This window comes from Sinocyclocheilus grahami, unplaced genomic scaffold (genome assembly GCF_001515645.1).
Source record: "Sinocyclocheilus grahami isolate Dianchi unplaced genomic scaffold, SAMN03320097.WGS_v1.1 scaffold1312.1, whole genome shotgun sequence".
Taxonomy (NCBI): domain Eukaryota; kingdom Metazoa; phylum Chordata; class Actinopteri; order Cypriniformes; family Cyprinidae; genus Sinocyclocheilus; species Sinocyclocheilus grahami.
The window spans coordinates 522,108-534,672 of record NW_015506491.1 but is presented as its reverse complement, the minus strand read 5'-3'; the positions used below and the strand labels follow the sequence as shown (position 1 = coordinate 534,672).

Below are 12,565 nucleotides of genomic sequence, written 5' to 3'. Positions count from 1 at the left end.
AAATTACTAAAGATTCTCAGGACACTAATATATTGCCTATGTACCAACATATAATATACACGCTCGTTTAGATCATCAGAAGGCGAATTCATAGATACTAAACATGGTAGGATTACATATAGGTAAGATGACAGGAACGAGTGGTTCCATCATAAGCCTGCATAAAACAGTATAAAATCTCAAAGACAACATACACAATGACCTGAAGGATATGTGTGTTTATTCAAAGAAAGGTTTTCCTATGGATTAATTAGAGAAGAGTCAATTTCTACTGTGCACTGTCTTTCCTATGGAAATTGTAGTGAGAAGGGTAATTCTCAACATGCCATTAGGTCGTAAATGTATCTGGTCTAGCAAAGGTGTCGTGGTTGCCATGGTAACCAGTGTCCTGGGCCTCGTTCACAGACATCTTGGCACCCAGTATGTTTATTGGGTGAGGGGTCTGTGAATGTTTGTTAATCTAATGAATAATTGATTTGTTAAATCAAATGAAAAATGGTGTGTCTGATTGGTCCAGAGGCTACAATTCAAACTTGTTCGGTTCATTTGGATTTTGAGACTTCATTTTCGTAGGAACGCAGTGGAATATTCTGGTCTACTTTCTCAGGTTTGGCTCCAGTATATTGCATAAATGCTAAAAACACTAATAGGCCATATGCCTAACAATAAATATTCAATAACGTGTGTCCACAAAAGCGTTTTTAGCCAGCTGAAAAACTGTCAGGTGCTCTTCTTAAAACAGCCAGCTGGTGGTGCTGGACGCTTTGGTGGCACAGAGTTTTTCTGGCTGAGCCTGAGAGACGCTTTGGTTGCTATGATTTGAAATATCCACGGCAGTAACATATTACTAGTATCTCATTTTAAGAATATTACTGAATATAAAAATGCAGTAACCAGCAATATTAACTTCTCTATTGTTGTTCAGTTGTTGTACAAGTAGGATGATTGGTCGGTGTAGTATTTGTCCCCGCCTCTCCTCCATTGATTGGACGGCTGGGTAAAAAGTGACAGTGACAAGCATCAACTCCCAGCTACCAAAAAAAATAAAAATAAATCTGGGGCAAATGAACTTGTAAAATATTATGATGGCAGTGCATCAAAATTCAGTGTCATCAGTTTGCCAAAAAGAACACAGAACGTTTTACGCACCATTTACACGTGGTAAGGAGCAGGTGTACATGTCTTTCGTACCAACTAACATTTTGAAAATACGAACACTTTCATGAATCCGAAAATTTACGTCAGAATGGCTTTATGAATGATTTACACAAAAATTTGTTCTGCTCGTGATACTAGATATGCCCCTTACTGCTGATTGGCTGCAAGTGTGTTTTTCAAATATTGCTTAGTGCACCTTTAAAAGTAGCTCCAACAGGTTAAATAAAAATCTGATGTATTCAATGATTCTTGAGTTTACCTTAACTGTATCACTACAGTCAAATGTTTTTGCAAGTCAAATGTGTTTCAGATTATAATCATTACCTGATAAACACATTAATATTGTTTGTTTTGTTCTCAACACAGGCTTTGTGGGTGCAATCTCACTGCTCAGTCCTGTGAAAGTTTGTCTTCAGCTCTTCAGTCATCAAACTGTGTCCTGAGAGAGCTGGACCTGAGTAACAATGACCTGCAGGATTCAGGAGTGAAGCTGCTCTCTGATGGACTGAAGAACTGTAAGCTGGAGATACTGAGGTAAATGGTTCTCCATTAAAAAAAATTTAGCCAACGTGACACGACCAAGAGAGTGAAGTTTTCCCTGAAAACTATTGCAAATTTGACATTGATTCTATAGAGTTCAAACGAGTAGTTAATATACATTTTAGTACAAAATTGTCCATGTTGACTGTTTAGAGCAATTTTCGTTAACCGAATAGAGCAAAATCAAAATTCACAACAGAACAGTCGCGCATCTCTGAGCAACACAGCTGTGTTCCATTACTGAATGATTCTGCATGTTGAATTAGTCATTTGAGTCAATGATTCAGTGGACCATTTATACAGGCGCTTGCTTCATTCTTGAATGAATCAGCTGTCTGATGTTGTTTGTTTTGTTCTCCAAACAGGCTACAGTTCTGTAATCTCACTTCTCAGTCCTGTGAAAGTTTGTCTTCAGCTCTTCAGTCATCAAATTGTGTCCTGAGAGAGCTGGACCTGAGTAACAATGACGTGCAGGATTCAGGAGTGAAGCTTCTGGATGGACTGAAGAGCTGTAAGCTGGAGATACTGAGGTAAATGGTTTTCTATGAAAAAAAAAATGAAAAAAAAAAATATATATATATCCAAATGCTAACACAATAATTGACTGTTACATTTGTCACCAAATGTGTAATCTGCTCTCGGTGGAATGCCAGAACAAGAGACAAATGCATTTGCAGGGATGTGATTTTATTCATATTCATACAAATGTCCATTTTGACTGTATTTTGAATATAAGATTGAAATTTTAAAATGGCCTGAAAAAATTGCTAAAGAAACTGCAAAATACATTTATTTCATCTCAGCCGGGCCCCCCAAAGGACATTGTTGTGGGCCCCTCTAAGCCTCTGGGCCTTATGGACGTGCAGGATTCAGGAGTGAAGCTTCTGGATGGACTGAAGAGCTGTAAGCTGGAGATACTGAGGTAAATGGTTTTCTATGAAAAAAAAAAAAATATATATATATATATATATCCAAATGCTAACACAATAATTGACTGTTACATTTGTCACCAAATGTGTAATCTGCTCTCGGTGGAATGCCAGAACAAGAGACAAATGCATTTGCAGGGATGTGATTTTATTCATATTCATACAAATGTCCATTTTGACTGTATCTTGAATATAAGATTGAAATTTTAAAATGGCCTGAAAAAATTGCTAAAGAAACTGCAAAATACATTTATTTCATCTCAGCCGGGCCCCCCAAAGGACATTGTTGTGGGCCCCTCTAAGCCTCTGGGCCTTATGCACTCTGTCCCGCTTTTCCCGTTTATGACGCCCCTGCAACTGTGTGTGCATTGTGTACTTTGCATCTTAGAAAGGGTCCAAAATTACCACTTGCCAAGTGCCAAGTATAAGTAAAACTGGCCTTGGCAAGTATATGTAACTAGTGTTGCTTGCCAGTTAGGCTGATAACTTTTTTATGAATTCTACGTAAAAAATGAATAAAAAACAATGCATGGTTGTAAGTACATGATAAGGTTTAGTTCTTGATCCAGTGTTTTCAGTGTCTTTCATAGTAAATGCTGCTCCACACAAACTCCATCTCATGCAAGTGCTGTGAGTTTGGGCCACTTATAACATGGATGTGAAAACCAACCTTCCTTTATTTGATTGGCCATCTCAATCACTTTGACCTGGATAAGCACTGTTCGATTTTATTATTTTTAAAAATACATTTTCAATTTTTATTTTTATAAATTTATTGAAAAGATACATTCAAACACTTTGGCAAAAAAAAAAATCCATCAACTAAAAGGACAAAAACAATGACAAAGAGAATGATAATCAGTAAGGAGAGTTAAGCATGACATGTATTAGCTTGAAAAAATGCATTTTACAGCTACAATACATGTTGCAAATCATGCTATACTCTCTAAAGCAGGGCTGTCCAAACTGGGTCCTGGAGGGCCGGTGTCCTGCAGATTTTAGTTCCAACTTGCCCCAACACCCCTGCCTGGACGTTTCTATGCCTAGTAAGAGCTTGATTAGCTGCTTCAGGTGTGTTTAATTAGGGTTGCAGCTAAACTCTGCAGGACACCGGCTCTCCAGGACCGAGTTTGGACAGCCCTGCTCTAAAGTATGTAATTTTTTTTAATTCTCTTATAATAAATAGATTATCAATGACCTCAACTAAAAGCCTTGTTTTCAATGGGATTGCCGCATTTTTTAAAAACGGCAGGAGCGTGATGAGGCACTGAGTGTTTTTTTCACGCTGAGTGCTGTGTGCTTGGCACTGAGGGTTGAAATATGTTTACCTTTAGGTAAAACGGAGCACTCATCACTGTCACTTTTTAGTCAGATAACCAATCACAGCAGAGGAGGGGGGGGACTAATACCACACTGACCAACTGTCACACCCTGCTTGTACTATTTCTGTACAACAATGGAGATGTTAATATTGCTTGTCTCTGAATATGTATGTCTTTACCAGGTAGAATTGCCAGACTACCATAATATTATGAAAAATTATGCTTAAAGATACATTTAAATCGCAATGTGTCTGTCATATTACTACAGCAGATATTCTGTATCATAGTAGCCACAGCGTCTCAACTAAAAAAAAACGCTTTTTTTTCAGTGCCTGGTGTTTTAAATGCTTTAGTGGACACACAGCCTTAAAAGGGGTCATGAACTGAGAAACCAAATTTCTCTTGATCTTTTGACATAAGAGGTCATTGTACTATATAAATATCCTGTAAGCTTATATTGAAGGCAGTCTGCCAAAAAGACAGCTTTTGGAATGTTCTATTCTATGATGTAACAGTGTGGATAAGCACCGCCTCCACAGAAAAAGATTAACGCCTGCTTCAACAACACTGCCTGTTTAGCCCCGCCCACCGATTCGCGCATATAGTGTTTATGAGCGAGGCGAATGTCCAGGTCTACGCAGAAACCAAACGATAAAGATGGTTCTGAAGACAACAAGATGCTGTGCAGTGCCAAGTTGTGGAAAAACAGTGTTTGTGTTCCTTCTGATCCCAACGTTTGGAAAGAGTAAATTAACTTTAATTTAAATGAAGATCCAGACCACGTCAGTAAGAACTCGGTCCTTTGCTTACTTAATTTTTACCATGGATTCGTTTACAAACAAGGCAATTCGATGCAGGATTTGCAGAAAGATTAAAACTAAAGGACGATGCTGTGCCGACTATATTGGATCCGTCAGTAATGTCGCAACACAAGTGTGAGTAACTGTTTTTATTATGTATTGAGTTATGCGTATTTGACCTAAATCACAGAAGAGTCCATGTTTGAGGAATGTACGCTATCAAACAACCACAACTATTAGCCAATCATAGCATTGGGCGTTTACTTCCCAGTCTATAATTCTTCACGCCTCTTCAAACAGAGCGTTCTGATGAGGGGGGTTAAAAACAGGACAGAAAACAGCTTATTACTTCTAAATTATGTTTTTTTTAATGTAGAAATCTTGATAACATTATAAGTGGACCTTAGAGAACAGTACAAAATAAAAAAATACAAAGGCAGTTCATGACCCCTTTAAAATTGAATGTCTGAATGTCAAACTAATGTCATGTGGGGCTGTTTTTGTAGGTTGTCTGGCTGTATGGTGACAGAGGAAGGCTTTGGTTATTTGTCAGCAGCTCTGAGTTCAAGCACCTCAAACCTGAGAGAGCTGGATCTGAGCTACAATCACCCGGGAGATTCAGGAGTCAAGCTGCTCTCTGAAAAACTGAAGGATCCAAACTGCTCACTGGACAAACTCAAGTATGTTGAACAAGACAAGTTTAGGTTTTATTATTTCAACTACTTGTATATATATTTAAAAGTAGTCATGTGATATAGCTCTATATCTGCATGTCTGTGATTTGGCAGCATCAAATTCGAGGACCAGAACGAACTGGTGTGTGTGTATACACACACACAGGGGGCGCAACCAAAATAACAAATGTGCTGTGCAAATAAATTCAGACCACTCATTTGCTTACCGGAATGTTTGACAGCCGTCAAACATGTTATGTCTTCTACTGATTAAATCAACACGAGGAAGTACGTTGTAACTCAGATGATGCTCTTTTTAATATCCATATGCAACAGCACAACCAACCATACACTTCTTCTCACACTTCTCCTTCCCTCTTACTTCTACCCCGCAGCGACACCTAGCGTCAACAATATAACATATTCACCTTTTACTCTAGAACACTTTTTCCTTTAGAAATTCACAACTGAACGCGTTAATATGTAACACGACTTCCGAACTCAATTCGTATGCACAATTTAACGTGTTCAAAGGCATGTCAAATACAACAACAAACTTCAAATTCAATTATTTGTGTATTTAGTGCACATAGTCTTTTAACCATCTTGGAGGACACCTCACCCTCTGAGAACGGGGTGAATTACAATCACGAGGTCCAGATCTGTGTATTGCTCGTGAGAAAGCTGCGTAAGCCAAACATCGACTCTTTTCGATCACGCAGAAGACAGCGCCAGTTATGAAGCATGCCATTTCCTTCCATCTGAAAGAATGAAAGTATTCTTTCCCACCTGCTTCCTGATCTCTTTTGGCTGTGAAAATCTTGGGTGTCCTTTTGGTACGTGCCACGGAAGCTTAACATGCACTTTGTCCCCTTGTTGTAGAACAGTAGTACAGGCTCTGCGCTTCGTGTCAAACCACCACTTCATCTTTGCTTGCTGTGCCGGGACTCGCCCGCGCACCACATCCGTAAGCCCTTCCGACGTTAAAGGGGACAAGACATCCAGGCGAGTGCGCATTTTCCTTCCGTGCAACAATTCAAAAGGCGTCACGCCAGTAGTGGAATGTGGCGTCGTTCTATAGACGTGGAAGAATTCTGTAACAGTGGTTTTCCATGGTTGCGACTGAAGTATTGCAAACTCTTGAGCACTCTATGAAAGCATTCGATTGCCCCTTTGGCAGATGGATGGTATACTGGCATGCGCACATGAGCAATGTCCCTCGCTCTAAGAAAGGCAGAGAATTCAGCGGCTGTAAACTGGGGTCTGTTTTCCGTCACTATACATTCCGGGTTCCCATGACGACTAAACACGGAGGCGAGGAAATGAATCACTTGCTTTGCACTCACTGAAGACACAAAAGCAACTGGCCGGCCTCGCTGAATCTGTGCGTGCAGCTTGCACATCTCGGGACTGGAGGAAGAAGCAGCTGCAAACTCTTTCGGAGTCACGGCTGTCAGCGCAGAGGTAAGCAAAACTACTTATTCTGGCTCAGTATCTGAATCACTTCCCAGGGGTTCATGAGGGAGATGGGACAGACAATCGGCAGTGAAGTTATGACTGCCTTGTCGGAAGATCACTTCATAATTGAAACACAGCAAGCGCGCGGCCCAGCGTGCAATACGCATTCCTGCGCGGTCCCCCCCTTTAGTAGTGAGTAAAGTGATTAAAGCCTGATGATCTGTACGCAATTTGAATGTTCGACCCCATAAGTATGTCCTCCATTTCTCGACCGCCCAAACGCAAGTGAGCGCCTCCTTTTCCACGGTCGAATATTTGCGTTCGGCTCGGGTAAGTGTTCTTGATGTGAAAACCACGGTGCGTTCAGAATTATCAGGATGTATTTGTGAGAAAACAGCCCTGAGGCCATAATCAGATGCGTCAGTCGAGATGAGTGTAGGCAGATCAGGGTTGGAAAGGGTCAAAGCAGGACTATTAACAAGTAACTCTTTGACCGAAGTGAAGCTGTTCTGTGCTTCTTCCGATTAAGAGAACTCTGCGTCCTTTCGCAAACCGGCACGTAATGGCTCAACCACAGAGGCAAAATTCTGAATGAATTTACTGTACCAAGACAGCAGGCCAAGGAACGAGCGCAGCTTCACGGCATCTGTAGGAGCCGGAGCTTGTAAAATTGCAGACAGGTGTTGTTTGTCCGGCTTGATACCTTGCACTGTAACTGTGTGGCCTAGGAACTGTAAGCTGGTCTGGCTGAAGTGACATTTTGATGCATTCATTTTTAGTCAAGAATCCTGCAAACGTTGCAGAATGGCTTTCAGAGAGCGTTCGTGCTCCTCAGCAGTGCATCCCCAGATTGTAATATCATCCAAGTAGTTTGCCACGTTCTGTATATCTTGCAATATAAGGTGCATCATTTTCTGGAACGCAGACGGAGCCAAGGCCAATCCGTACGTAAATCCGTACATGTGCACCATATGTAAAAACAATTACTCATCAATGATAGGCCTGCTTTGTATTATCAGGGTTGTAAAGGGTCAAAGCAGGACTATTAACAAGTAACTCTTTGACCGAAGCGAAGCTGTTCTGTGCTTCTTCCGATTAAGAGAACTCTGCGTCCTTTCGCAAACCGGCACGTAATGGCTCAACCACAGAGGCAAAATTCTGAATGAATTTACTGTACCAAGACAGCAGGCCAAGGAACGAGCGCAGCTTCACGGCATCTGTAGGAGCCGGAGCTTGTAAAATTGCAGACAGGTGTTGTTTGTCCGGCTTGATACCTTGCACTGTAACTGTGTGGCCTAGGAACTGTAAGCTGGTCTGGCTGAAGTGACATTTTGATGCATTCATTTTTAGTCAAGAATCCTGCAAACGTTGCAGAATGGCTTTCAGAGAGCGTTCGTGCTCCTCAGCAGTGCGTCCCCAGATTGTAATATCATCCAAGTAGTTTGCCACGTTCTGTATATCTTGCAATATAAGGTGCATCATTTTCTGGAACGCAGACGGAGCCAAGGCCAATCCGTACGTAAATCCGTACATGTGCACCATATGTAAAAACAATTACTCATCAATGATAGGCCTGCTTCGTATTCTCTACATGTGTCCATTCATTAATAATCCTAACTGTGCACAACCCTGACCTTGAAGATCCTAACTGCTGCTTTGACTACTGGACAGGATCTGAACTCTTGTTCTGCTTCCTCCACTTTTTACACTGCTGATGCTATTCAGTCTATTCCATGACTGTGAAATGATCTAAAAAAATAAATAAGTAAATTTGAAATAAAAACCGTCAGTAGATGGCAGCAAGAGCGAGTCACTGTATGCTGCTCAGAGAATCTGGTGAAATTGCAAAAACAGACAATATTGTGCCTAAAATGTGTCACATAATTAATTTTTGGTTTAATCAGAGATGATTGGGGCTCTCAAGTAAACCCCCTAATGTCGTTCCATCAGGGAACGAGGGTTACGTACGTAACCAAGATGTTTTTTTGCTGTGAGATTGAGTGTGTGTTTGTGTGTTTACTGACTGAATGTGTCTCCGTGTGTGTTTTCTAGTGTGGATCATGGAGGAGAATCCAGGATTACAGCAGGAATAAAGAAATGTATGTCTACATTTACATTACATTTGCATTTAGTCATTTGGCAGATGTTTTTATTCAAAGCGACTATAAAAAGAATGAAACGTAGATAGAATAGAAAATTAATAGAGAGTGCTAGCGTTAGAGGGTCAAGTGCAGATTATGGAAGAAAAATAATGCCATTTGTCTTTGAAACAAAAAAGCACGTTGAATAGCACTAACTGGAAAAATAATGCATTGCATTAACAATGCTTGCATTTTAATGTCTTGTATGCTTGCATTTTTAGGTCCTGAAATTTAACATAGTTGTTTATTTAAACTGTGAATATTTCAATTAAAAATATTTCACACACATTTTCATAATAAAAAATTCAATCATTCATATTCACCTTCCAGAATTCACTTCGACAGGCAAATTTCGGTCCATTTTATTTCACTTTCCCAATTCGCTTCCCCAAATTCAGTGGTTAAAATTCAGCAGAAAATGTGCCATTGTACATCCGGGAGCTGCAGGAATAGCAGTAGAGCACCGATGCATGATATCCAGCTGCTGTCAGTCGCTCACCAGCAGGTGGCGCAAGCGGCTGTTCATGAAGACCAAGGCAACAGGTGGATCAAGTCATTCATTAGCCACTTTTCCACCGAAATTACCTGGAACAATTTGAACAGAAAAAACCCTTTCCAGGGATCTTTTATATGTAAATAATTGTGTACTGTACTGTACTGTATATATGAAGGGAGGTATTGACAAAATCTCACCTGTAGAAAATCACTATGAGCAATACAAGATTTAGAATTTGACGGTGTGTTATTTTAAATGTTAAAAGTCATTTTAATTAAAATACACGTTTTAACTCGGTCGTGGAATTGTCTGATGGTCCCTTGGGTGCGATAGCGCGTCAATGCGGTTTTTAACTCCTTTATGTCAATATAAAGTGGTTGCATATTGATAAACTAATCGTGGTGTTGATATCTTTGTATTGTAGGACTGTCGACTCTATAGATCAGTGGTAAGGGAAAGCAATTATAAAGAAAATGCAGCACGTTGCGTTCTTCTGGCCTCATTTGCTTGCCTGTATATAGTTTGCATAATCATCAATGAAGTGTATTCTGATATCCGAGGTCTTATATCACTGTATTAGTTCACTGAGGCGCGTTACCCATCGTTGGGGAATCCTGGAGTGTGACGCATGAGGGGAACCACAGTATTACAGCACAGCGCCACACAAGCCATGATGCAAGTAACGGGAACTAAGCAACCGAAAGCAATATGCCTTCCTCAGATGTAATGTTAGTTCTGTACTTCAGCGTTGGGTAAAATAGCATTATAATCTTCTTTGTGGTAGAGAGAGCTGCTTGCATGTATGCTACAGGAAACAACTGGCCCCAATAATCAAAACTTCTACTTAGCGCTTGCTCCATTTCTGCAGATCTGTTTTTGTGAATGAATGACTTAATCCACCTGTTGCTTTGGTCTTCATGAACAGCCGCTTGCGCCACCTGCTGGTGAGCGACTGACAGCAGCTGGAGATCATGCATCGGTGCTCTACTGCTATTCCTGCAGCTCCCGGATGTGCAATGCTGAATTTTCTGCTGAGTTTTAACCACTGAATTTGTAGAAGCGAATTTGGCAAGTGAAATAAAATGGACTGAAATTTGCCTGTCGAATATTAGAATATATTAGAATATTATACATCATATAATTCACAGCTTAAATAAACAACTATGTTAGATTTCAGGACCTAAAAATGCAAGCCCTGGAAATACAAGGCATTAAAATGCAAGCACTGTTAATGCAATGCATTATTTTTTCAGTTAGAGCTATTCAACATGCTTTTTTGTTTCAAAGACATATGGCATTATTTTTCTTCCATAGCAGATGTGTCTTTAGCCGTTCACTAACAGAACAAAAGCTTCTGAATTTAGGTAAAGGGCTGCAGAGCTAGTGGTTGTTTTGTAGGCAAACATCAATGCCTAGGATACACGCACACACACACACACACACAGAACTCTGTATAGCTATCTTTGTGAGTACATACATTGACACTATGCAAACTCTAGCTCTTTACCCTAAACATACCCATCAGAACTAAGTGCCTCACCCAAACCCTTACCCCAAACCTACCCTTTACCCAATTATAACCTGACCCCTAAAACCAAGTCTTGACCCTCAAAAACGTCTTAAAAGGGGTCTCAGAAAGTGAGGACAGGCCAAAATGTCCTCACTTTACAAGATTGTCCTCACTCCGATGATCTAAAACTCAAACCGGCCCACACAAAGATAGCTGTACAAGTGCACTCACTCACAACACACCTACACACACACACACACACACAGCTGTAGTGATTGTTGTAGTGTTTTAAATGTCTCTGTTCTTGTGTTCAGATGCCTGTTCTTTCACACTGGATCCAAACACAGCACACACTGAACTCATTCTGTCTGAGGAGAACAGAAAGGTGACACGTGTGAGAGAGTATCGGTGGAATCATCCAGATCATCCGAATCATCCTGATCATCCAGACAGATTTGATGTGTGTTCTCAGGTGTTGTGTAGAGAGAGTGTGTGTGGACGATGTTACTGGGAGCTGGAGTGGAGTGGAGATGTGCGTATATCAGTGTCTTATAAGAGCATCAGCAGGAAGGGATGGGGTAAAGAGTGCTGGTTTGGAAATAACGATCAGTCCTGGAGTTTGTACAGCAGTCACGTATTCAAACACAATAACATAAAGACTGATCTCCCTGTAGAGTCCATCAGCAGGAGAACAGGAGTGTATGGTGATAATGTCAGTAGAATAGGAGTGTATGTGGATCACAGTGCAGGAACTCTGTCCTTCTACAGCGTCTCTCACACAATGAGCCTCATCCACACAGTCCAGACCACATTCACTCAGACGCTCTATCCTGGATTTAGGTTTACTATTTATCCTGGATCAGTGAAACTGTGTTGATGAATCAGAATAGACTCATGAGAGATTCTACCCATAATGCTTTGAGCTGTGTGATAAATCAGTGACAGTGAGATGTTATAGTCTCTTCATCACATTAATACTGCACTTCATGACTTAATACCGCACTTCTGTCACTGAAATAACAGAATAAATGTGTGTAATAAATCCTCATATATGTGTGTGTGTGTCCTGCTGAGTGACGATTCTTTGTTTCTGTGCTTTTGTCAATCTGTTTGTTTCTATTGTAGCATCACATCAATTATTTGTATTACTGCTATCAAAATTATAATCTTTATAATTTTAATCTTTCATAAACAAGATTCATGAAGAACATGTCACTCATTTTCCTCTATTGTTTGTGCAGCAATAATAAAACCCAATGTCAGATCATCTTGAGATCAGATTGTAATTGATGATGTAATTGTCTGAATGTATGAATCACGAATATAATCGATTCCTCACAAGACTGAAATGAGCTTCAGTTTCTGAGATGATCAAATATGACATTAACCACAGCACTTATTAAAATAGCTTTACTGTAGTTACAATAAATATGTTTTAAATTATCAAATCGTGAAAGAATATTTTTTTATATAATATTTTAGAAAATATTTTCAGAGCTTTAAAATGAGCGTAATGAAAGCATATTTATGAACAAGA

At 40.1% G+C, this 12,565-nt stretch overlaps 1 protein-coding gene across 1 annotated transcript in view; it reads left to right on the top strand.

The window, feature by feature from the left end:
- The window catches only part of LOC107569099 (butyrophilin subfamily 3 member A3-like), a 13,700-nt gene extending 1,583 nt beyond the window's left edge, over nt 1–12,117 (top strand). Inside the window, exons 2-5 of the mRNA XM_016255094.1 lie at nt 1,525–1,692; nt 5,256–5,429; nt 8,934–8,980; nt 11,343–12,117. Of these exons, the coding sequence (XP_016110580.1) occupies nt 1,525–1,692; nt 5,256–5,429; nt 8,934–8,980; nt 11,343–11,905 (952 nt within the window). The 3' untranslated portion in view covers nt 11,906–12,117. The remainder of the gene's footprint in view (nt 1–1,524; nt 1,693–5,255; nt 5,430–8,933; nt 8,981–11,342) is intronic.
- Nucleotides 12,118–12,565: the final 448 nt, after the last annotated feature.